Source organism: Terrapene carolina, unplaced genomic scaffold, assembly GCF_002925995.2.
Source record: "Terrapene carolina triunguis isolate 2854851 unplaced genomic scaffold, T_m_triunguis-2.0 Scaffold210, whole genome shotgun sequence".
In the NCBI taxonomy this organism is placed as follows: Eukaryota; Metazoa; Chordata; order Testudines; family Emydidae; genus Terrapene; species Terrapene triunguis.
The window spans coordinates 5704096-5730305 of NW_020664561.1; the positions used below are offsets into that span (position 1 = coordinate 5704096).

The following is a 26210-nucleotide window of genomic DNA, read 5'->3' on the forward strand; positions in this document are numbered from 1 at the left end:
AGGAAGGGAGCTGCCGAGACTGCCACCAGGTGAGTACCCTGAGGAGCTGCCAGGACTTCTGCCAGATGATTACCCCATGGAAATTGGGGATCCATGAGCAACGAAGCCCTACAGCCAGGGGTAGGAAGTAGCCCAGGGAAGCCAGATATTAGTCTGGTTGTGTGGCCAGAAAATGAGTCAGTGTTTTTCAGTAACTGCCCTGCTGACATAGTGGTGGGACCACCCGCCACTGTTAGAGGCTTGGGCTGGGACCTAGTGGAGTAGGGTGGGCCCAGGTCCCCTAAGGGGGATGGTGGCTTAGTCACCTGAGGTCAGCAGGCCTACTCACATAGGCTAAAGCCTGCCTATTGCTCTGCCCACCCAGAGCCCCAGAAGGTGTTTGCTGCCTGCTCCAGCATGAAGATTGTAGCTAAAGGATCAGAGTTCTTAGACTGTCAATTGCTGTCTGCCCAAGCCAGGAGGCCTTGGGCTAAAGACTGCTTGTTGCTTTGCCCGCCCAGAGGTTCAGAGCCCTAGCCTGCTAATTGACACCCTTACTGACATAGTGAGACAGAGTAGCCTCCCTCGGAGCCTGATGGGGAGGGACAGCCATAGAATCACTACATGGACAAACTGGAGAAAGTCCAGAGGAGAGGAACAAAAATGATTAAAGGTCTAGGAAACATGACCTATGAGGAAAGATTGAAATAAATAAGCTTGTTTAGTCTGGAGAAGAGAAGACGGAGGAGGGACATATTAGTCTTCAAGTATGTAAAAGGTTGTCATAAAGAGGAGGTTGATAAATTGTTTTCCTTAACCACTGAAGTCAGGACAAGAAGTAATGGGCTTAAAATGCAGCAAGGAAGGTTTAGGTTGGACATTAGGAAAAACTTCTTAACTGTCAGGGTGATTAAGCACTGAAATAAATTACCTAAGGAGGTAATGGAATTTCCACCACTGGAGGTTTTTAAGAACAGATTAGACAAACACCTGTCAGGGATGGTCTAGATAATTCTTAGTCCTGCCTCTGTCCAAATGAGTGTAAAATGCTACTAACATCAGAATGCTAAAGAGTTGCATCCTGTTTGTATTGTTGGAAATTTATTTTATTTATTTATTTTTGCGTATGGAATCTGATCAAACCAAGCCACAGTGTTCTTATTGACGATGTTCAAGGCACAAAGACCTCCAGGAAGTTGAGTCATTTGGCAGTCCTCAACAATATGTATCATGGTTTGTGGCTGCCCATATTGACATAATGGACTGTCTATAAATGCCACCAAAATTCTGCTGCAGCACAAATTCCATGTCCAGTACAAAACCAATTCAGAAGGTTCCATTGCCTTTGCGGTAAATCAAACCCAGGTTGACATTGAGTGGGGTATGAGACAAGATAATTATTTGTTGGAAATAACTACATAAGGTGCAGGGCACCAGGGAGTGTGGCTCATTGGCTAAGGTAAGCACTACACCTGGTAGCAAACACACAATGGGAAAGAATCAGAAAATGAAAGTGATTAGAAACTTATCTATACAACTTCTCTCTGTATAAAAGAGAAGCTGACTAGTCTATTTTCATAATCCAAGACAAACAATATGTAATCAGTAAACAAGCAGGGTCAATGGTGAAAGACAAATGAAACATCTGACATCTCAATTGTAATAATCTGAGGCATTGATTGAGTTGGTAATCCCTATAGTCTCTGTTGCTCTCTCTGGCTCTGCATTGTCAGGGCTTCCTCAGCCAACAGTTGACCTCAGGACCAACTTCATATTAGCTGGAGAGTGAGTGTGTGTATTCTCAAAGTGCCAAGGCCAGGGGTGGTTTCCGGTGTCAATCTGATTGGGATGAGCTGGGCTGGAAGAGTCTGAATTTTTTTGGAATTATGAATGGTTCCAGACATTGAAGTTATTGTCTTCTAGCAGCACAGCTTAGAACCTTCACCAGCTACTCAGAGCCCTCCTTTCATGAAGCCCATTTTACGTATGGGAATAGCACCTAATCTTACCCTGGGGAACCACAGCTGAGGGGAATATTTACAAATAAGTAAACCAGCACAAAGGAGTGCAGGAAGGCCAAGAATTGTAAGCCAGTGGAAAACCAAAGAGTGATTGGAAGAATCATTGATGACTCGAGTTCTCAGGGGCTTCAGAGCCCGGTGCCACTGGGTCAGGATGGTGTTTCTGGCTCCTACCCATTTTCCTGGTCCAGCCAGGCGATACTGGCAAGGGGTGCATGGGCCAAAGAAAACTTCCAGGGCCAGCTTGGGATCCTTCAGGAACAGCAGCAGCACGTTGGGTTTTACACCAACACATGATGCAATTTCATCCATGTAGCCAATGTAACTCATCTTGATTTTGCTCTCCTTGTTGGAAAGACCCCTTCATTAGGAAATAAAACAAAGAGGTTATTGTATTTCTGTGTAAACCCAAAATGCATGACTGAAACTCCTTCCCATTTCCCTGATTCATACTAAGCTCTGTGCAGAGCAAATGGTCAGATATACAAACCATTGAAGACATGGCTATAAATAACACTGAAAACATAATGCCATCATATACATCAATGTTATGCCCTTCATCTTTGTCATAAACATACAGCTAAGGGTAGCATAAAATCCCTCCTTTACCTGTAAGGGGTTAAGAAGCTCAAATAACCTGGTTGGCATCTGACCAAAAGGACCAATAAGGGAAGAAGATCCTTTCAAATCTGTGGGGGGAGGTTTTTGGTTGTTCTCTCCTGGCCAGAGAGGGACCAGGGCAGGAAAAAAACCTCTCCTAAACCCCTACCTGAAATGAGCATCTAAGATTACAAAAATTGTAAGTAAGCAAGGAATGGCGTTAGAGTCTCTTTTGTTTTAGCTTGTGAATTTTCCCTATGCTAAGAGGGAGGTTTATTCCTGTTTTTTGTAACTTTAAAGTTTTGCCTAGAGGGGAATCCTCTGTGTTTTAAATCTTATTACCCTGTAAAATTACCTTCCATCCTGATTTTACAGAGGTGCTTCTTTTACTTTTTTCTTTATAATAAAGTTCTGCTTTTAAGAACCCGATTGGTTTTTAGTGTCCTAAAAACCCAAGGGTCTGGTCTGTGCTCACCTTGTTTACCTATTTGGTTGGTATATTATTCTCAAGCCTCCCCAGGAAAGGGAGTAAAGGGGTTTGGGGAGATATTTTGGGGAAACAGGAACTCCAAGTGGTCCTTTTCCTGAATCTTTGTCTAACTCACTTGGTGGTGGCAGCAATACCATTCAAGGACAAGGAAGAATTTGTGCCTTTGGAAAGTTTTTAACCTAAGCTGGTAGAAATAAGCTTAGGAGGTCTTTCATGTGGGTCCCCACATCTGTACCCCAGAGTTCAGAGTGGGAGGGAACCCTAACAATCTTGGTTCAGTTTTGGCCACCCTGTCTGAAAAAGGGAGCAGCAGAAATAAAAAAGATCCAGAGAAGGGCTATGAAAGTTAAGAGGGTTCCCCTCTGAGGAGAGTTAAAAAGATAAGGGACCATATCCTCCCACCTCCGTCTGCCTGCTTTGATCTGCTCAGGTCATTTGTCACCAGTTCATTAAGAGCTAGGCTGAGATCATCTACTCATCTCACAAGAGTTCACCATCAGCCATTAGTTAGGTGATTTTTTTGTCTCGATCACTAACTTGATCTTAATTTGAACCAGCGCCCATGTAATGAGATCATGAGTAGGTGTGACAGTCACTGGGATTTGGAACACATCCTCACTCTTTCTGCATTAGGCCTTGTTGTCATGATATAAAAAAAAAGAGGTGTGTTAGCTCATTGGAGTTAGTGAAGTGCTTGTCTTCATTGCAAAGTTCACTTGAGTTATTACTCGAGTGTTGCTCCTCACTTGAGTCCCACTCGTGCAGAAAGTGCGATGATGCTTTTAACTTGAGTTGGTTAGTCCCTATAGACAAACTCACCTTGGTACAACTTGCCATCTGCTAACACAACTACTCTGTGGTGTGGATGCAGGCTAGCTTCCCTCGAATGCCGATAGTCCAGTGCCTTCCCACAATTCACAGAGCAGCTCAGCTTACTGCAGCACAAAGAATCATGGCATATGTTCCCAGAACTCACTGTGCCATGTATGGGTGTAGCTTCTGCCAGTCTAGGGCTGCAGCAGCACAGGGAGCAGCACAGTGTGGAGACTGAGGCTGCCTTCCTACTGGCTTGTGTTGGAGGGACCAGTCATGGACATGCCGGACTGGCCCCTGTGTGACTTCGGAAATGGAGCACCTGTGCGGGGGAGGAGAGGTGGGGGAGGGGGGAAGGGATGTATTCTCTTTGGCTGCATGCAGGAGAAGCCATTTTCTGACTCTCCTGGTCAGAAGCCTGAAGCTGACTCAGAGGCCCTGCACTGTTCCAGGAAGCCTGAACACCCAGAAGCTGTGGCAACTCTAAGAGCTGGAAGACCACATCGCCCACAGGCCCATCCTGCACTGGAGGCCGGAAATCAGCCGTGGCTTGATTCGCTTGGGACACCAACCAGCCAACTGTGAAATTGCCCACAGCGATGCCAGCCTGCCCCTTGATCTCCAACCACGCTGTGCGAACCACAGAGACTTTGGGAATGGCCATTGTTGTAACACAGGTCAGGGATCCATTTTAGGGCCATTCCGAAGTGTCTCTCCTGTTCTCCTCTCCTTCCTTAATTCCCCTTTTTCCTGTTCCAGGAAATGAATAGTTGTCATTCTTATCTGGGCATAGTTACTACACTAGTTAGCTTATTCCTAGAGGTCCTAGCAGTGTGGCCACCTGAACCCTCAGCCAATAGGTGGAGACACCATTCATCAGGAACCAGATCCCATTGGTCCCAAAGCGGTGTGTGTCAAAGAATTCCCAAGGAGGGAGGAACCGAGCCCTCCACTGCCTTTGGAGATCAGGGGTGCCCCAGAAGGGGGGTTACAATGCCTGAGCACAGAGCCAATGTGGAAAAGCAGCTGGTGGGTTATGTCAGTGTGGCTGCTCTCACTCAAGCCAGGCTAACTTGAAAAGAGTAACTCCAATGCAACTAACTCTGCCGTGAAGTCACACTCTAACTTGAGGGGAAATGCTAGTGAGGACAAGGCAGGTTTTAGTTTTCACCTGTGGCAGCAGGTCGAATTAAAGTCTAGGTTTTAAGTATAGCTCGACCTGCTAACTCATGTGAAAACTACAAACTTCCTTATAAGAACATAAAGGCTTTACTGGGTCAGACCAATGGTCCATCTAGCACAGTATCCTGCCTTCTGACAATGGCCATTGCCAGGTGCTTCAGAGGGAATGAACAGAACAGGCAATCATCAAATGATCCATCCCCTGTCGTCCACTCTCAGCTTCTGGCAGTCAGAGGTTAAGACACCCACAGCATGTCTAATAGCCACCGATGGACCTACCATTCAGGAACTTATCTAATTATTTTTTGAATCCTGTTATAGTTTTGGCCTTCACAACATCCCCTGGCAACAAGTTCCACAGGTTGACTGTGCATTGTGTGAAGAAATACTTCCTTTTGTTTGTTTTAAACCTATTAATTTCATTGGATGACCATGGTTCTTGTGTTATGAGAAGGAATAATAACACTTCCTTATCACTTTCTCCACATCAGTCATGATTTTATAGACCTCTATCATATTCCCCCTTAGTCATCTCTTTTCCAAGTTGAAAAGTCCCAGTCTTATTAATCTCTCCTCAGATGGAAACTGATCATTTTTGTTGCCCTTCTCTGTACCTTTTCCATTTCTAATATTGTTTTTATCTTCACTAGGGTTTTGCCTTGAGTTAGCTCTTGCTTGAGTTAAGAACACACCTTTTTTTTTGTAGTGAAGACAAAGCCTCAGTCCTTGTGAAGGGGAGACAATTGTTGAGATGATGGGTTTTGAAGGTCATAGATAAAAGTCTACAATGCCCAAGCAAATGGACCTTTAAAGATCATTCTCAGGGTCCTGGCTAGTTCCATATTTTATGGTTCTCTCTAAGCCATGGGTGGCGCATGACTCCCGGATTTGGGGAGGCTGGGCCTGAGTGCCGGAAGCTCCCTAGAACTGGGTGGGCTACCGGTGCCCAGACCGTGGCTCCACCTCCTGCTCCGCCCTGAGGCTCAGCCCCACTCAGCATCCTCCTGCCAAGGTCCCACCCACACTCCACCCAAGGCCCCGCTCCTGCTCAGCCCCTCTTCTCCAAGCCCCTCCCCCTGCCACTCGTGTCTTTCTACCCCCTCCTTCAAGCCCCCCCTTCCCTCACTGCTTGTGCCTCTATCCTCCCACTCCCCTGAGAGTCTCCTTTCCCCATGCCTCTCTGCCTCTCAGGGGCAAAGAAGCATGAACGGTGGGTGGAGGGGCCATGGGGGTAGGGGAGAAGAGGCACAAAAGGCAGGCGGGAGGGATGGGAAGAGGAGCAATGTGGACAGGGCAATGGGGTAAGAGTGGGATATGGGAGTAGGACCTCAGGTGGAGCGTGGGTGGGGCCGTGGCCCGGGCGCCCTTTCGGTCACAGCGCTCCAAAGGCAGCAGGCTAGCGGCATGCCTCCAGAGGGAGGCGCACCACATCCTGTTTGGGGAGGCTTAGCTTCCCCTGGCCTATTATACCTGCTGCCCATGCTTTAAGCCCATGAGAAGATTTTTGTTGTCATGTCTTCCCTGCCACGTTCTCCCTGAGCTGGATTTAGGGGGAGAGGGAAGCAGTGAGAATTGCAACATAGCCAGAAAAGCACGAGGACCAGCATGGTCATGAAAGGAAATTCCCTTGGAACTTAAATGGGGTCAGCTGATGGGATCCCCCCCAGAACTAAGGTGTGGTTACTAGAGGGACACTTTGTATGCAGTGTTATAATTGCCAGAGGATCCCCCTGCAATCCTGGCAGGCATCGTTTTAACAGGCACTAGTGTAGAATGCTGCACACACTGTTCTACCAGCAGCCTCATCAGACAGGCCTGCAATCAGAACTCTTTCAGTTTTATAATCAGTGGTTGACTCTCACTCCTGTTTCTCCTGAACTAGGAAGAAGGGGAATCCAGGCACAGGAAACAGCTGCCATTTCTTTTTAGCCACAAGATGGTGCCACTGCTCTAGAGGAAAACATTAACTTCAGGGTTAGAGCTGGATCAAATAAATCCCAAAATGTGCAAAGCTCACCTGGTTTTGTTCTGTTGCAACTCGAGACTTGGTCCAAGTTTGTCAAAAAGTTTGTGATCCCTTTGAGCTCACTCGGATCTGGTTCCCAGTAGAAATGGATCTATTTTGAGTGCTGTTGTGTCAAACTGGTGCCATTTCTGGGTGGTTTTGAATCTGTGTGAAACTCAGTTTCATTCAGTTTCAAAAACTTGGAAGAGGGCATGAATGAAACAAAATAAATGTTTCAAATGAACTCTTGCGAGTCCAACCCCCCTCTATTCAGGAGCGTTGGTTAATGGCATTCTAGGGTCTTGTTAGCCATAGAAATGCATATGTCTCCTTGCAATCGGAGGCGTCAGTGCAGGATGTGTGGAGCTGGTACCAGTAGCAGTCAAACTGCGGCAGCATGGGCTTCAGTGCAGTCTGTACAAGCCAACCTGGCACCCTGGATACCTACTTGGGAGGCTAACCTGTGCTGCTGCAGCAGATTACAGCTGACACGGTATGTCTACATGTCCTGTAATCACACCTTGGACTGTAGTGGAGACATAGCCTCTGTTAGAAGAGTTTCCCCTGACTCTCTTCGTCACCTGTTTGGTTCCACAGAAGGAGAATTAAAAGCCAAAACCCAAACAGATAGGGAAAAAATTGCAGTAAAAAAGTCTATTAATCTAGCTAGTGAGTCAGTGGAAGGATGGTACAGTGGTTAGAGTGTTAGTCTAGAACTTGAGAGACCTGAGTCCCTGTCCTCTACAGACTTTCCATGTGACTTTGGGCAAGTCACTTGGTTTCTAGGGCCCAGATCCTCAAAGGTATTTAGGCTCTTCACTTCCTGAAAGGTCTAGCTGAGGTGCCTCAGTTTCCCCATCAGTAAAATGGGGATAACAGCATTGCCTTGCCCCACAGCATTGTGGTGAGGATAAATACAGCAACATACTGTGAGGCACTCAGAGTCTCTGGTGACACGGATAGATAGAGGGGCTACCTTCCCCTGTTCAGCAGCGATATTACTGACTGGAGCACCATGCCCTGAATATGGAATAGAATAAGTAGCATTTCGTACTGTTTAATTAGATGCTGCTGCTTCTTAGCAACTTCAGCCATCAGCCTGCTGGCAGGAGGGAGCTGATTCAACCCTGGGAACATAAGAGAAACGAGAGAACATACTAGTTCTTTGCACAGATGATCCCGAAGTCCTCAAACCAGTCAGTCCACTATGAGCTCCTTCACTGATTACATCAGAGGCTGGACATATTTAGCAAGAGCTGATCTAAGTATTAAAGGCCAAATCCTCAGCTGGTGCAAATCAACACCACTCCCCTGAAACAAGCAGAGCTAGGTGAGTTTACACAGCTGAGGCTCCAAGTCATATGTCGCAGAGAAGCTAGTGTGTTAATTCTTTGGGGAATTACGCTCTGTCTAGGGTCATGTTGGCTGTGTGACTCACATTCTACTAATGGCAACACGGGTGGTGGGAGGGGCTAGCTGAGACTGTACACAGGTGGCCAGATCACGCGACCGTGGTTACACTGCTATTTTTAGCACACCAGCTAGATCAAAGCTAGCGTGTGTATGTCTGCCTACCTTTAAAGACCCTTGTGGCCCAACGAGCCTGGAGTTCTGTTCCTGCCATGATGGAGCCTGTTAGCTCTATAAGGCCTAGGACAGCCAGCGTCGGCTTCTCCAGAGGGGGTGGGAAGATGTATTTGTAAAGGGCGTACTTGCTTCTGTAGATGTTGCGAACAGACTCTTCAAGGAAGGGAAAAGAGAAAGTGTATCCGGTAGCAAAGACCACCATGTCGATGTTCTCCTCTACGGTCCCATCTTCAAAGACAGCTGAGCTTTCCATAAACTCCTCCACATTTGGTTTTACCACAACAGCACCGCAGAGGATGCAGCTTGGCAGCTCATCATTCACAATTAAGCTTAGGTTTGGACTGGCACATAGAAGGAAGGGAGAGCGAGAGATTGAGTGCAGTATTTGCTCTGACAGGGTGTGATAAAGAACCAAAGCAGAGCTGGAATTCTGGCTATACTACAATGAATTGTGAGGTGTGGAAGAGCTAATGGGGGAAGACCAGACATGGAGCACGTAGGTGCTCAGGGGTGAGGTGTGTAGATGGGGAAATGTGGAGGGAGCTTGCCCTGTTCTGTGGATAAGCAGAAGCAGTCAGAATCCAGAGCTGTCTGTCCAATACCAGCTGGGACTACCATTTGTCGGCTAGATTCTCTCTTGCCCCAAGGTGTACTTCATGTAGAAGAAGACGGAGAACGGTTGGGGCTGGTATAGCTTCCTGAGATCCTCAAGGCGCTGTGGCATAAGTTAGAGCAGCCTAATTTATGACAGCTGGGTCTGATCCCTAGGCACCACACTGCAACTGGGCCAGGAGGAACAGAGCTGTACTCCACCCAACCCCAGGGGTGAAAGTAACTTAAAGGATTTACCGGTACTCCAGAGTCCTTAGGAGGGGGCGTGGCCTCTACCAGAAGAGGTGGGGCCTTTAAATCCCCGGGCACTTTAAATCAGGATTTAAAGGGCCCGGGGCTGGGGCTGTGGTAGCAGCAGCTGGGAGCCCCGGGCCCTTTAAATCACCCCCGGAGCTACCAACTGCAGAGGCGGCTGGGAGCCCCAGGGGTGATTTAAAGGGCCCAGGGCTCCAGCTGCTGCTACCACAGCGGAGCCCTGGGCACTTTAAATAACCATCGGAGGGGCCCTGGCTTCTGGCAGAGCTTTAAAGGGCCCAGGGCTCCGCTGCAGTAGCGGCAGCCGGAGCCCCGAGCCCTTTAAATCGCCACCCAAGCCACGCTGCCGGAGCCCCACGGTAGCAGCGGCAGCCGGTGGCTTGGGCGATGATTTAAAGGGCCCTGGGCTCCAGCTGCCGCTACCACCCTGGGCCCTTTAAATCATCCCCAGAGCCCTGCTGCCGGAGCCCTGGGATAGTGGCGGCGGTGCTCCGGCGTCAAGTTAAAGGGCCTGGGGCGGTAGCGGTGGCTGAGCCCCTGGCTCTTTAAATCGCCGCCTGAGCCCCGCCGCCGCTGCTACCCCATGGCTCCAGCAGGCTCCGGGGACGATTTAAAGGGCCTGGGGCGGTAGAGGCTACCGAGCCCCGGACCCTTTAAATTGTCCCTGGAGCCCTGCTGCCGGAACCCTGGGGAGGCGGCGGCGGGTGTCCGGCGGCTATTTTAAGGGCTGGGGCAGTAGTGGCTGCCGCAGCCCCAGATCCTTTAAATAGCTGCCAGAGCTCCACCGCTGCTACCCCAGGGCTCTGGGGACGATTTAAAAGGCCCGGGGCGGTAGCTGCGGCAGGCGCCCTGGGCCCTTTAAATTGCCACCCGAGCCCCGCCGCTGCTTCCCCAGGGCTCCAGCAGCAGGGCTCTGGCGGCAATTTAAAGGGCCTGGGGCTCCAGCCACTGCTGGGAGCCCCAGGCCCTTTAAATTGCCACCAGGGGAAGCCGATCCGCTCCAGTACAGCGCACCGGCTCTTGCCGGTACACCGCACTGGGGCGTACTGGCTTACTTTCACCTATGCCCAACCCCCAGCCCACCCTGAGTTGTGGGTAGGATGGTCAGTGGAGAAGCTGGCTGTGCTGGCTTCATACCCACTGAGAGTCAGCTGGCCAGGTGTAGTCAGGTTCCAACTTCTTCATGCTGCTCAGGCTGTGCAAAGGAGAATCTAGCCTTACAATGGTGTTTTTCTTGTCAATAGTAATGTTTCTTTGAGTGGAAAGCTGAGCTCATGTCATGTAGGAACTCATGTCATGTAGTCAACCAAACAGCGATCAGAACGTAGTGATCCTAAGTTCCTGTCACTGACCTAGGCTGAATTTGAACCAGTCACCTAGATGCTAAAGGGTCTTTGTCAGCCTCCTGAGTAGGGCTGAGCAAATCACTCATTTTTCAGTTTGGAGGTTGAACAGAAAAATTGGGGAAAAAAATTGTTTCAGGTTGAGCTGAAACAAATTTTTTTCCCCCTCAACAAAACAAACCTCATCCCAAAACAGCCCTGAAACATAGTTTTGGATTGAACAAAATGTTTTGTTCAACCTGAAACAATTGTTTTCATTTTGTTTTTAGTTTGGGAGGGTTTAAATGTTTTTTAATGTTCTTTTAAAATTAAATCTACATAAATTCCAAAAGAAAACCACTTTCCAAAAAGTGGAAAAATTTCAATTTGAAATTACCAAAACAAAAACATTTTAATTTTTCCAAAAAAATATTTTTTTTCATTTTTTGTCCTAAACTTTTGTCAAATTTGACCCAAATTAATGAATAGTTTCAGTTGACCCAAATCTGCATTTTTGCAGTGGAAAAAACTGTTTGCATAAAAAAATTCACCTAGCTATACTCCTGAGCTATCCAGTCTCCTGCCTTCTGTAGGGTAATATTCTAGGTCCTTAAATTATAGATCCAGTCTGTTACACTGTTCTCCAAAAGGGGCAGCTGTCAATCTTACCAGTAAGGATCGATTCACACAAAAGTATGACATGGAAACAAACGTGAAAAATTGCCACCATTGGCAGATAGATGTTAATCCCTAAACTAGAACTGCCTATGAGCAAGGCAACGTAGGGCTTTGCTAATCTGTAACTATTCCCCAAATTAAACGGGAGATTTACACAGAAAACAAAGAAAGCACCTTTTCTGAGGAATCAAGCCATAATTTGCATGGTCAAACCATGTATTGAACTTCTTCAGTCTTAGCCGTCTCATGAGGGCTGATGGGAGGAAGTTTTCGAGACAGTTGTGAAAGCGAGTGGTGAGCATCATGTCAAGAGGGAAGCCATGGTCTGAAATACGACTAATCACCCACGTGCCACTTCTGGTGCTGAGAAACACCTGGAAAATAATTGAGGCCTGAGAAATTTATTGCCTGGGAATCTGGGTTCCTTTTTTTGTTCACTGTCAAATCATATCTTGCATGTTTGCTAGGAGGCCTTCAGCGTGGAAGGGTAGAGAGCTAACCAGAATATCCCAAGATAAGGAGGTTGGGGCAAGGAACCAGGATCCAGATGAACAAGTCAGTTCACAGTGTCTCTCTCTGACTCCTAGTGGCTGCAAAACCACCAATTTATCTGCTGAACTGACTTGCAAAACAGTCCAGGAAATTGAAATGTATCTTTTTATAGCTCTTGATCTGAACCTCTGTGCACTTGGCAATACCTAATCTCGGTATGTCCTCGGCTACTAGTTTGTTCATGCCATTCTAATATCGTCTGGCATCCTTCCTGAGGCACTTTCCATGGGCAGTAATTAGGATTTTTGAAGACCTCAGGATACTAGCTATGTTTCCTGACTTGGGGGATAGGTGGGAGAATAGTCCCAGGTCCTGCTCATGAGTGCAGGACTATCAGTGAAACCTTTTCAACATCCCGCTTTCCATTTCTTTCAAAGAAGACTCCTTGGCAGCCTACGCAAAGGATTCTGGGGCACATCTAGGACCTGAAGGTGCCAGGTTGCATGTGGCTGATCTGGAAACAGCAAAGCTACTTTGGAGATGGAACTTGGTAGGTGGAGACCAGTGTGAGATAGGACAAAAACGGATGATGGAATTAAAGGAAGAAAACTGGCAGGGAGGGGATGGTTGGTGGTCACAGGAACAGGTGCTTTCTGTCCAGGAACCTCTGATCTACTTAGAATTCTTTGCCAATTGCATACGTTCCGCTTTCAAAAGGGTGGCATGTGTACTTGGGGCAATTCACTATACAAGTAGTAACAGTAGATATTGTAGTTATAGTGTTGAGAGAGAAACCACGATCAGCATGGCTGGTGCTCCCCAGGATTTGATCTGCCTTTGCTTGTGGTCCGTTGGACTATTATTATAGCCACCCCAAAGTGACGCTGTGTGTGCATGAGAAACTCAGACTCCAAATCTCTACACCATCCCAGAGCTGTACCTGAGCAGCCACCCGACTGATCTCCACAGCGATATCTCCTCCAGAATTCCCAACACCGAGCACAAGGACTCTCTTCCCTTGGAAACTGGCAGAGTCTTTGTATTCCCAGCTGTGGAGGTACTGGCCTCTAAAGCAATTTTCTATACCTGTGAAAAAAGCAGGGAGCATCTCCTGCCATTAGATAAATGTGCTTGTTCCATTGAGACAGTTCTGTCTGGACAGCATTGTTTTTGACCCTTAATCCCTGTTGAATTACTTTAGTCTTCCCACTTCAAGTGCACTTCAGATCAATAGGAGTCTTGACTTCACTGGGTGATGTGTGGAGCCCTGAGTACCCTGAGAGGATCCAATATCCTATCCTCTGGGCCCATTGGTTTTTATTCCTATGCCAAGACAATGCCACCTTTTTAAATCTGGAGTTGCTAATATGTTGACATCAATGTTTCATTTTCCTCATGCTCCTCTAGTGTGGAGTAGGTTCAACTCAGGCCTGGGGGTTTGCAGAGATCATGGAATATATACAAATAACAACAATGAATTGTCTTAGCTTACATATTAGTATCAGGGGGTAGCCGTGTTAATCTGTATCCACAAAAACAACAAGGAGTCCGGTGGAACCTTAAAGACTAACAGATTTATTTGGGCATAGGCTTTCGTGGGTAAAAAACCCCACTTCTTCAGATGGAAGTGGGTTTTTTTACCCACGAAAGCCTATGCCCAAATAAATTTGTTAGTCTTTAAGGTGCCACCGGACTCCTCATTGTTTTTCTTATATATTAGTGCTTTCCATCATCATCCTTCAGAATATTTTGCAAATTCTGTGCTAGGTCCTCAGCTGATATAAATCATCATAGCTCCATTGACTTCAATAGCTACACCAATTTACACCAGCTGAGGATTTGGCCCTCTAGATTTTCATCTTGTCATGAGAGAAGGTGCGGCCAATTGCCTTTTCTTTTAGGGGGCTATGAAATCTTCCCCCCCATGGATTCTAAGGGTGGGGCTTCCCAAAGTGAGGCATGGCAGAAAACTCACGGAAAATGGGTCAGACTGATTTTCTCCTTAGTTGCAAAGCTATACGCTTTCTCCCTGTAGATCTGGGAAGTTGTGTATTAGCTCTACTCTGCTATGTCATACCAGTGACCCCTCAGGCAGTCAGTTTCAGTTTGTGCTTTACCTGCATCACATTAAACCACCCTCACAGCTGGGGCTAATTAATAACCTCATTGGCAGCCTCATTAGCGAGGCAAGGGCTGAAAGGACATTAGGAATAAAATACCCTCTTACTACAGAGACCATCTCTTCTAGGCAGATCAGAAGGACACAGGCAGGGCACTGTAGGGAAGCAAACAGGGAGCCGTATTCCAGTCCATATGTGAATTCACCTTATTCACTAATGCTGGAATTCATCCCGCCACAGACGGCTTTGCCAGGGCTGAATTTCACCCCACACGCCGTGCGGCTTTCTTTAATACGTTCAGCCGTAAATGCAGGACTTACCAGGGAAAGAATCCAGTGGTAAATGGGGCTCTGCATAATGGCCACTGCAAACCATAACAGCGTCAAAAACGGCCGACTCAACCGTCCCATCAGTCTCAGTGAAAACATCCCACTGGCCAGTGGTGGAGAAATCTGGGCATTTCCTTACACTGTGAACTGTGGTCTTACAGGAAACCACATGAAAATCAAAACATCATTATGGATTGTTCTTTTCGGTAAATCGGTTCCGTGTGTGAACGGTTAGACCCAGATCCCCGAAGATACTTCGGTTCCTAAATCCCACTGGGAGTTATGAACTCCACTGGGAGTTAGGCATCTACAGACCTTTGAGGATCTGGGCCTCAGTGCTTGGGTAAGCCTGGAGATACCGACATTTCTTTCTTCTGTAAGTATGCAAGACCCCTGCTCCAACCCCTTTGCACCAAGACAGTAATGCTAAATAGCTGAAAAGGGTAGCTGAGGGGTATGACCTGTCACCAGCCACCATATATTAGGGCAGCCTTGAGTCTCCTTTCACTAGCAGTGGGGGTCAGACTGCCAGCCTGGCTAACTCCAGGATTGGGAGAGCACGAAGGTGACATTAAATGTTAAGCCATCTTTGTCCCCACACCTCTTTGGGTCCTGTACCAAACGTAGGTTGGCCAGACCTGAAGGCCTGACGTGTCAACTGCAGCGCCGCACACACACAAACCTTTGGGTACGTCTTCACTTACATCCGGGTCCGGATGTAAGCAATCGGTTTTCTGAGTTCGATTTATCGCGTCTGGTTAAGACGCGATAAATCGATCCCGGATCGATCCCGGAAGTGCCTCGGATCGATCCCGGAAGTGCTCGCCGTCGACGCTGGTACTCCAGCTTGGCGAGCGGAGTACGCAGCATCGACGGGGGAGCCTTCCTGCCACGTCTGGACCGCGGTAAGTTCGGACTAAGGTACTTCGAATTCAGCTACGTTATTAACGTAGCTGAATTTGCGTACATTAGTCCGAAGTGGGGGGGTTAGTGTAGACCAGGCCTTTGACTCCCTTCTTACCTCGAAGCGTATGTATCTGAGAAGGCTGAAGCGCTCGGCGTACATTCTGAAATACTCCAGGAGTCTGGAGTGGTTCATGTAGTTGGGGAAATCCTCTGGGAAGGGGAAGTCGCTGAAACACATCATCTCCTTGGAGGTGTTGGTTATCACCGATCTGTAGACACTGATCCTCCCAGCTTCCTGTGTCAAATGCAAAATATGCAACCATGTTTTCAAAAAATGACTGACCGAGAGGGATTTACTTGACTTGGTTCATCAGAGCAGGGTTAAACAGCCCACTGGTACACAGAACAGACACATGGGTTCCATGCCACCACCTCAGGACTTGTCTACACTGGGAAGTTATTCCAGAATAAGGTAAATTTAAAGGGCTATAGCTATTCTCTTATTTTGGAAGAAGAGTGCCTTTCCTGGTTTAGCTTAATCCACTTCCAAAGCGGATTCAGATAACACAGAAAAAAAACAACCCAACAACAAAAACAAACCAGACATGCTTATTCCAGAGTAAGTGTGTCCACATGGGGAGCTATTCCAGAATGTATTGTGACAAAGTTCCTCCTCTATCTTGGTGGGTCCTGCGCTTATTGGCGGATTTTCTTGCCTCAGAGATTCACCATGTGGGTTGGGGAACAGCCCAGAGACCTTCCCCTCTGGAAGAACCCACAGTCCAGGTCAATTGGGAGGTTTGGGGGGAACCCGGGCCCGCCCTCTACTCCGGGTTCCAGCCCAGGGCCCTGTGGACTGCAGCTGTCTATAGTGCCTCCTGTAACAGCTGCATGACAGCTACAACTCCCTGGGCTACTTCCCCATGGCCTCCTCCAAACACCTTCCTTATTCTCACCACAGGACCTTCCTCCTGGTGTCTGATAACGCTTGGTCTCCTCAGTCCTCCAGCAGCACATCCTCTCACTCTCGGCTCCTTGCGCCTCTTGCTCCCAGCTCCTCACACTCGCACCACAAACTGAAGTGAGCTCCTTTTAAAACCCAGGTGCCCTGATTAGCCTGTCTTAATTGATTCTAACAGCTTCTTCTTAATTGGCTCCAGGTGTCCTAATTAGCCTGCCTGCCTTAACTGGTTCTAGCAGGTTCCTGATTACTCTAGTGCAGCCCCTGCTCTGGTCACTCAGGGAACAGAAAACTACTCATCCAGTGACCAATATATTTGCCCTCTACCAGACTCCTGTACCCCACTGGTCTGGGTCTGTCACAGTATTTTTTCTGCAGTAGCTACTCTGGTCAATTTCCCCATGTAGACAAGCCCTCAATCTCCTCATATCCCTGTCTCTATAATGGTGTTATTGAGGGACTGGATACACCTGATTTCCAGACTCTGGCGCATTGCTTCAATGTAAGTACTGACTTTACTGGGGAATAGTAGATATGTGTATGCCAGAGACTATGGCTCATGTCGTTCCATCTCCTTCTCTCCGTGAAGTCAGAAAGGAAAGCCCAAGTCTAGTCTGAAAATGTGCCTAGGTCCATGGGTACAGTCTCTTCCTTGGCTGCGAATGTAAACTATGGTAATATTCATAGCAACACATAGCCTGGTCCAAAATAAACACCTTGTTAAAAGTCACTGGATAAGGAAATCCCACTCACTGTGAACCTCCAGAGGCCCCCGATGTCATGACTTTGCTCAAAGCAGGTGGGCTCCAGCCCCTCATCCAGACAGCACTTGATGGAGGCCAGTCCACTGGCCCCAGCTCCAATGATTGCCACCCTCTGGACCATGCTTTCCTGTATCAGGAGAGAGTCAAGTTGGTGTCACAGTTGCTCTCTGGAACTCCTTCAATGCCTCGCACTGTAAGAGCTTAAGCTGGAGTATGGCAGGGAAATAAATGATGAAGTAGTTGGAATTTCTGCAGCCCAGTAAAGGACAAAGGTTAATACGTATGTTAAAATTTGTATTGCTGGGCTGCTGCAATAACAGGGATTTTTCAGGGCAGAAAGTAGGGCCGGCCTTAGGGAAAATGGCACCCTGGGTGAACTTGTATTTTGGTGTTCCTGGCCCCCATGGGCATGGTGCTCCGCCCCATTGCACCATGCCCCTGTGGGCTCCTCACCCCCCTGACCCTCACAGGTTCCCCACCCCTCAAGCCCCCGCTGCCTCCCTCAGTGCTTTATTTGTATTGAAAGAGGTGCCGGGACTCAGCCCCAGCAAGCCCCTGCACAAATTAAGAACTGGCTGGGCGGCTGAAGAGTGGTGGCTGCTGGCTGGGCGCCTAGCTCTGAAGGCAGTGCCACTGTCAGCAGCAGCGGAGAAATAAGGGTGGCATGGTATATGGTGTACTGCCACCCTAACTTTGTGCTGCACTGTTCCTTCTGTACCCCTAACCCCTTCGCCCCCCCCCCGCCGTGCCCCTAACCCCTGCGCCCATGTGGGGAAACCGACCTGGATGCACAGAGCGGCTGGCATTGCTGCTCGCTCCCCCCTCAAATGCTGCTCCTCTGTGTCCCCCTAAGGGCCTGTGAGCGAGGAGCAGCGTCAGGGCTCTCTGAATACAGGCTACTTTCCCCACTGGGGCTGCGTAAGGGGAGGGCAGCAGCTCCCGATGCTCGCTTCACAGCACATTGCAGGTGGGGAAGTGACCTGGATGCATGGAGTGCTTGATGTTGCTCTTCACTCTCCCCCTCTTCACAGACCCCTAGGGAGGGGCATGGAGCAATCTGTGGAGTGGGGAGAGCAGTATCTGTGTCACCACTCATCCCCCCTCTCCATTCCGCGGGGCGGAAGCAGGGAGAAATCTGGGCACCCCCCACATGCGTCGCCTTCGCGAGTTTGTGGTGCTCCCCTGCCAGCCAGCAGTGTGTACCTCTGTACTGCTGCATGGCATCCCCCTGACCACGGCGCCGTGGGCCCAGGGGGCCCACCCCTAAGGCCGGCCCTGGCAGGGAGAATGTCTTTAGGATTAAGGGCAATGCCCATCTGTGACCAACAACTGTGGTTATCTTAACATCCCTGCTTTTCAGCAGCACCAGGCACTGGTGTCTTTTAAACCCTCGCCAAAATGTTCAAGTCTGGCTTGCCTGAAGTCAGTTTCTTGAATCCGTTAAGTGGGCTCAGCAGCAAACTAAGATTTATGGATGAAATCCTGGTCCCACTGCAGTCAAAAGCAAAAGTCCCATTGATTTCAATGGGGCCAGAATTTCGCCCCATATGGCCAATTGCTAAAATTATGTTTGAGGACTTGTGCGAAAGGCAAAGGGGTGGAAGCTCTTTTGTGGAGGAAACCCTTCCCAGGCTCTTTCAGACCCAGCCACCATCTCGGGGGATGAAGTAACCATTGGGGTGAGACATGGCCATTAAGATCCAGTGACAGTTTGCAACTGCTCTGCAATAGTTTATGAATGTTGTAGGTTGACCTGGTTATTTGGAGGGTCACTGTAGGACAATAGTGGGCTAGTCTAATAGGGGCCTGTTAGAAAAGACAAGCAGAAAGAGCAAGAATGGCTCAGGATAAGCCACCCCTCAGCAAACAATTAAGGGCTTTCAGAATCAATGCCCAAACTATTAGCTTTGAAGATTCTGCCTCCTGGCAACCTATAGAACTGGTTGGGAACATGAAAGGAAAGGGGTCACGAGTACAGAAGACCAAAGGAACTTTCTCTCCAGAGGTGGAGCAGTAGTTGTTTGGGAGAATCCGGCTGAGAGCCAGTTACCCACTGAGGGGTGCCTGAGGAAGTGAAGCCTGCCTAGTGTAACCGTGGGAATGGTCCCGCTATTGTGGGGAACTTTCCTGGTTTCTGCACTACCCCGGTGAAATGGGCTAGCAAAAGGATCTGAGTCCTCCCTCCCACTCCCTTCACCCAGAGGCCTGCTGACGTCGAGGGCTCCCCTTCCCCTCTCCTGTGTGGCAGAGTCCTTGTAACCCCGACAAGGCTGGGCCCAGAATTCCTGTGGGGCTCGACCTCCAATCGTGTCGTGGTCAATCAGGACAGGGGCTAGGGTGTCCCCATGCCGGGGTGCTCTCTCCTCACCGGCTGCTTTCCTGACACATTGAGCACTGCTCTAAGTTTAAACCAAATACAATTAATTAAAGAGCAACTGGAAGAATGGAAACGGTTAAAGGAAGAAGCCCCACTCCCCACCCCCATGGGCAAGGAGAACACCATGAACAGCAGTGTCCGAGATATAAGGAAAGTTCACAGCCTGTTCCTCACACCTCCCAGGCCTCCCTACCAGGCCCTGGCAGTACTGTGGTGATACCACAGGTCAGACACTGCTCTGGTGGTGGATACACGCCCTCAGGCTCTAATGAGATCCTTCTCCCCAGCGTCGGCCCCTTCCGTCCAGGGTCATGTCCCCCCTCCAACTCCGGCCTCAAGGCCTCTTGTCTGGTGACATCTCCCTCTGCTGGGCCCTCACTGCCCAGGGTCCTCCCTTGCCCTCCTCAGCTGCTCATCTCTTTCTGCTCCAGTGTTACTTGTGGCCCAGACGGCAGCCGCTCTCCGGCTCTGGCCCCCTGGCTCCCACTGCAGCTCAGCCCTGGCTCACTCTCGGTGTGGCTGGTCTGCGCTGCCCCAGCTCCTGGCTCCGGGCTGCTCCAGCTCCCTCTCTAGCTGATTTCTGCCTCCAGCCCAGCTCTGTTCCCCCCACCCCCACCGCCAGCTCAGTGCTGCTGCTGCTGTCTCCAGCCAAGCTCCAGCTGCTGCTATCTCCTTGGCTCTGCTCTGCTCTGCTCTGGCAGCCCCAGCTCACAAGGAGGGGACCCAGGCTATTGACTCACTCTTTGGCCTGCCCTCCCTGTCAAGCTGGCTGATTTGGAGAACGAGCCTCTTCCCCAGTGGCCCTGGGGACTATCAGTCTCAGGATTCTGAGTCCTCTTTGGCCCTTCTCCTTTCTTCTAGTGGGGGAGAGGGCCGGACAAAGTCTCACTAACTCACTAAGTTCCAGTAGGGGGCTGGCAGCCCAACATTAGGTTTCCATAGGGTTATCATATTGCAGTCCTGGAAAAAGAGGACACTCCAAGGGGCCCCGCCCCCGCCCCAACTCCGCCTCTTCCCCGCCCCAACTCTGCCCCTTCCCCAAAGTCTCCGCCCCAACTCCGCCCCCTCCCCTGGACGCTCTGCCCCTCTGCTCCTGCCCCTCCCCTGCTTCCCGCGAATCAAATGTTCATGGGAAGCCTGAAACAGGCAGGCAGGCAAGCAGCAGGTAAGCTGGGGCGGCGGGGGGGAGGGCGCGAGGAGGCACGGCCCAGTCTGGCCCCCCCGGCCGAGCAGCTCCCTCCGGCGGCCGGCCAAGAGGCTCTGGCCCCGGCGTCTTCGGCCCGGCTCGGCTCAGGCCCTGGGGCGCCGGCCCCGGTTCCGGCTGAGCGGCACCAGCCCCGGCCCTAGGCCGAGCACCCCCGGACCAGGCCCTAGTGACTCCAGCTCGGCTCGGGCCCCGGGGCACTGGCCCCGGCCCCGGCCGAGTGGCTCCGGCCCGGCCCCGGCCCTGGCTGAGCGGCGCCGGCTGGCGGCGGCATCCGAGCTCGCAGCCACCTCCTCCCGGGCTCCGGCTGCTGCTGCGCTGGGGAGAGCGGCGGGAGCCAGGAAAGTTGGAGCCCGGGGAGGAGGCGGTCCCCTTATCATGCCTCCCTATTTTCCTGGACATGTCCCGCTTTTTGGAAATTCCTCCCGGATGGGGATTGGAGGACCAAAAAGCCAGACATGTCCGAGAAAATCCAGACATATGGTAACCCTAGTTACCATCCACCACATGGGTAGGATCGACTGCCAAGATGGACGTGTGTAGGCTGTTTTCAATCCTTTTTCTCTCGGGGCTTTATTCCTGCTCCAAAACAGACAATGCTTTGGGTGAAGCTGACACTCTGACTGTACGCACCACTGGTCACAGATTCCCAAAGGAAAGGACCCCGGGTGCTGAACCTAGTCGGTCCTGTTGGGTAAACGTGGTTGTCACAAAGGGTGCTGTAGCCCAGCGCCCAGTCTCAAGAGTGGGTGAAACGGCTGATTCCACCCCAGGAGTGGTGAACAGGAAGCCTGGTGCCTGAGGGGACGCACTCGGAGAGACCAGAAAGGTAAAAGAGCGGCAGCCAGCCCTGTAACTGGGATATCATCTAGCTCTCAAACTATTACCGTGGAGTAGGCTGTAATCTCCTGGAATGCCATTTGCCTGCCTTGACAATAGGAGGTCGTTAGCTAACCAGGACACCTATATTAGGCAATAGGATAATGGATTCTGACTGGAATAGCAGGGCATCTTTTCCACTTAAAACAAGACACACTCACACAGCAGGAAGCCAGCAAGGACAGACTGTCAGCGGTTACCAACGTGGGGCACAGAAGGATCTTTGCTTATAAGAGAATGAAAGGGTTCCTGTAACTGCCCCTGGCAGTAGGCCATCCTGGGGGGGCCTTGGGGCCAGGCAACCCTGAGCAGTGTTGAGCGTTTAAATTTGTTTGTTTGTTCTCTGTTTGTTCCCATGCTTGTAACTCTTTACATAAAACTTGTTTTTAAGAACTGGCTTGTCTTGGACAATTTACACAGTTTTCTGTCTGAGGAGAGAGGACTCCTCAGGGACCCTCATGCAAAGGCCTGCAAGTTAACAACATAAGCACCTGCCCTCGTTTCAGTCCAGAAGAACGGGGAACATAGTAGGAGTGAGATGCAAAAGACAAAAGTAGCAGAGAGGAAGAACAGCTCAGTGGTTAGGTTGCTAGCCTAGGACTTAGGAGACCTGAGTTCAAGTTTCTGTTCTAATATAGGCTTCCTGTGTGACCTTGGGTACCTCCCTTAGTCACTCTGTGTGTCAGTTCCCCCTCTGTACAGTGGGGAGAACAGAACACAATACCTCCCAGGGTATTGTGAGGATGAATACATCAAAGATTGCGAGGTGCTCAGATTCTACACTGATGGGGCACTGTATAAATACAGCTTTCCATCAGGCACCTGGAAGATCAAGGTGAAACAGGCTGAAACGGTCACGTGACTACATAGACGTGTCCTGATTGCCAATGGGATCTGTGGACCTCAGTGTTCCTGAAAATGTGGGGTTCTGATTATTTCTTTTTCATCCTGTGGATTCACATTTGATCCTTCTCATTTGCCTTTGTTGAGACAGTTTCATTAATAATTTGTACTTACAGAGTCAGGGAAAGGAAATTCCTTCGCCCTTTCAAGTTTTTCACTTGATAACCAGAGAGAAACTGGAATTTACGGTGAAGGTGCCAAGAGAGAATTGTCTCAGATGGCATTCTGGGGTTTACTAGTGACCGAGTTTAACAGGTTTAATCAGCCGTGTGTGTAAACAATTAAATCATGAAGACATCAAGAGAAGACAACTGTGGCTTGGGAAAGGGTTAATTGGAAAAGGCAGGGGTCAGAAGATGATAGAAATTGTGCTGCTGTGTTGAGATGGGAATAAACTGCACTCCTGCACCTGAATCTGCCTGGAGTTTGGATCTGAATCAGACCTTGGTGGGTAACTCCTCTCTATAACAGGCCAAACCAAACCCCTGACATTTGGGCAGACTGAATCCAAACATAGGGACTCGTCTTATCTCTGCCCTCATGGTATGGTCAGCAAATGGAGAGCTTCTGATACCATAATGCTTCTTACTGGAGCTTCATTGACTGCGTCTGCAGCGATTTGTGCAGGATGGAGTTATTTGAGTAGCTGAGCACTTTTCCTCCAGCAGGTGCAGTTCACTGCAGCTCTCATTAAACCCAGTTATTAATTTTCTGCTAGGACTACACCCCATAGCACAGTGTTTCTCACCTGGTGGGCCACCAGCAAGCCTTTGTGGGGTTCCCCGATGCTGTTCCTGCAGCATAATGCCTTGCCTTAGGCCGAGAGAGTTGAATGCTGGTGTACACAGGTACAAGGAAGTGGAGGAAAGTGCAAAGCACAGGAAGTGGAGGGCCCCTGGTTGCAACAGCCTGGCTTTTTTATTAGCCTTGTAGTCCCAAAGCCTCTTCCCATCATGCGGCTGGATTTTTTAATTTGTTCATTTAAAAAAAAATCCCATATCCAATAAACCATTATTTAAATAAAGTGTCCCAAAGCCTACTCATAGCCCCAAGGAGCTGTACTGATTGGCAGGGGATAACCCCTCCTGTTTACCATAGCCACACCCTCTGCTCCATGGTACCAGGGACAGCACTGGAGCTGCTACCACCTGCACTACTGGAGGTTCCCCAATGCTGGAGGAATCAGCCCCTGACCCTTTAAGCCAGGTTTAAGGCTGCTTTGTGCTGCTGCGTGAGTATGGCTAAGGATGTGTCTTTAAAGTAAGGACTCACATAGTGCCATACTGACCCAGTGCTGGACTGCTCCATCCTAGAGACCTTTAAGTGAAGGCCAGGCAATAAAACTGTTAAGCCGCGGCAAAGGATGAGAGAATGTATCAGTGATTTAAAGGTTAAGTAACATGGCAAGAATATTGCCATTATTACAAAAAAGCCCCAAACATTAGAAACCCAGGAAATTCAGAGTTAAGATGAAATAAAACTGTACATTTCCATGTTCTCAATTGTTTGGGTTTCTGTTAAGGCACCCAATAAAGCAATAAGCAAAAGACCTTGTGGGGGCAAAAACATTTAAAATGGGTAATTTTTGCTTACGTAGCAAATAAATATCTGTAATCCAGCACTTTCCAAATGCTCAGTAAAAGACAAAGTCTCATACCCTATTGTAAGCTTCCCAGGTGTCAAACCAATTGGTTAGTTCAATCAACAGTTGGAGGGAGATAAGAAGTAGAATGATTTATTTGATGCTTGCTAAGCAAATTCCCCAATCTGAGACATCATGAGAAAATTCAGGAGGCAGTTTATTACTTTTCTATCCAGAAAGTTAGAAAGCCAATTTAAAAAAAAATGGAGCACATAAAGGAAAACTACCTACAACTTTAATTACTTCTTGTTTCATAGGAACTATGGCCACTTTGAACAATTTTATTGAGTCCCATTTTCAAAATGAATGTAGGTACTTAGGAGCCTAAATCTGATTGAAAGTCAATGGAACTTGGGCTCCTAAGTGTCTGAGTCACTTTTGAAAATGGGACTTATTTTACTCCATATTTTGTGTACAACTTTAGCTACACACATATGTATTATAAACTATATCAGTAAATGTCATTTTAAGAACATAAGTGCCCTGCAGAAGTGCTCTATGAAGCTCGAAAGCTTGTCCCTGCCACGTACAAAACTTGCTGCAATAAAAGATACTGCCTCACCCGTCTTGTCTCTCTTTTATGAACAGAAGCTGTAACAAAGAAGAAGAAAAAGAAAAAAGGCTACTTACATTTATCCAAAGTCATAGCAAAAAGTACGCTTCTGGATGTGTGCTTTCAGCACATGATGGAATTAATACAGAAATGCTGCTCTGTATGTGTGCAACAAGTAGTTTTCAAACAAAGGCATAACATTTCCCTATCATACCTTTCTTTCACACTTGCCAATCACAGTCCTCCCTGGGGTTCTGGACACACGCCAAGTTTGCAGATTGATTGTTGAAAGCATGAAAAATGCAGTCGGGAATAAGGACTCTAAGTAAAGAAACTCACCTTTCTGGTTCAATGTGGTGTCTTTTTTGTTTTGGATTCGACTGGGTTTTGGGTGAAGTTTGTCTGGTTACAGATTACATGAGAGAGTAAAGTCCAGACGGTTACAGCTCACTCTCATTCCTCAGCTCCATTGACCTTTACACCCTCCCTCCCCCAGGGCTGGTGCAAGGAAGTTTCGCACTTCCACCTTGCGCCCCCCCCCCGCCCCGCGGGAGCGCCCCCCCCCCCCCCCCCCCCTGGGGCCCCCCCCCCCCGGCGGGCCCCCCCCCCCCGCCCTGATGCGCCCCCCTGCAGCAGCTCCCCACCCCCCGGCCCGGGGATCCGTGCGGCAGCTCTGACCCAGGGGAACCCCTGGGCTGCCTGCCGGCGGCTCAGACTCCCTCTCCCTCCCAGCGCAGCGGCCGCTGTTAAAAGAAAAATTAAAAAAAAAAAAAGCACTTTTTGGCGCCCCTAAATCTTGGTGCCCTAGGCAACCGCCTAGTTGGCCTAAATAGTAGCACTGGCCCTGCCCTCCCCACATCTGTGTAGCATTGAAATTCAAATGCATTCCTATTCGCTCTCAAGAAAAAAAGAAAAATGCACTAATTCTGAATGGCTAACCATAGTAACGAAGACGACTGAGCCATGCAGGCAGATCAGGCGGTTGCTTGGGTCTGCAAAATATTTAAGGCCACATTGTGGCTGGGGGAAGGGAAAAGTGAAGTCACAATGTGCATGCCCTCACTCCCTTGCAGCTGGGGTGAGAGCAGGCCTGTGGCCCCACCTCCATCTATACTGGCCAGCAAACCTGCATCAGGGTGAGGGTGAGAGGAAGGAAAATTTATAGACTGCACCCCTATGAAAAAAGACTGTGGTTTAGAGGAATTCTGGCTGGGTCACTCCCACTTGGTGTGGCTCCTCTCCACAAATACACTCCACTTGACCGCTGAAACGTAGCCATCCAGGGACGTACACCCTTGAATTTTTGGTCACAACGCCACAAACATTTATGTATTGTCCACACTAGAACTTACAACTATAGGAGCTAACACATGTTAAAGCACCACTAAGACAAGGTAGGTGTGAGCTAATATCTTTTATTGCACCAGTTTCTGGTGGTGATAGAGACATGCTTTCGAGTTACACAGAGAAGAGCTCCATGTTGCTTGAAAGCTTGTCTCTTTCACCAATAGAAGCTGGTGCAATAAAAGATATTAC

At 49.1% G+C, this 26210-nt stretch overlaps 1 protein-coding gene across 3 annotated transcripts; it reads right to left on the reverse strand.

Annotated features, from left to right (window-relative positions):
• Nucleotides 1-1734: 1734 nt before the first annotated feature.
• LOC113407215 (dimethylaniline monooxygenase [N-oxide-forming] 4-like) lies at nucleotides 1735-25119 on the reverse strand. 3 transcript variants are annotated; one of them, XM_026655411.1, is made up of 9 exons: nucleotides 25014-25119; nucleotides 17106-17243; nucleotides 15507-15686; nucleotides 14477-14639; nucleotides 12977-13122; nucleotides 11719-11918; nucleotides 8666-9018; nucleotides 8145-8217; nucleotides 1735-2361 (listed from the first exon to the last, which is right to left on the reverse strand). In XM_026655411.1, the coding sequence occupies exons 2-9, from the start codon at nucleotides 17235-17237 to the stop codon at nucleotides 1932-1934; spliced, it is 1677 nt and encodes a 558-aa protein (XP_026511196.1). In that variant the 5' UTR covers nucleotides 17238-17243; nucleotides 25014-25119; the 3' UTR covers nucleotides 1735-1931. The 3 variants fall into 3 exon arrangements, with proteins under 3 accessions (XP_026511196.1, XP_026511195.1, XP_026511197.1); XM_026655410.1 differs by having other exon boundaries at nucleotides 11719-11936; XM_026655412.1 differs by lacking the exon at nucleotides 25014-25119 and having other exon boundaries at nucleotides 11719-11936; nucleotides 15507-15682; nucleotides 17106-17184.
• Between the last annotated feature and the right edge of the window lie 1091 nt (nucleotides 25120-26210).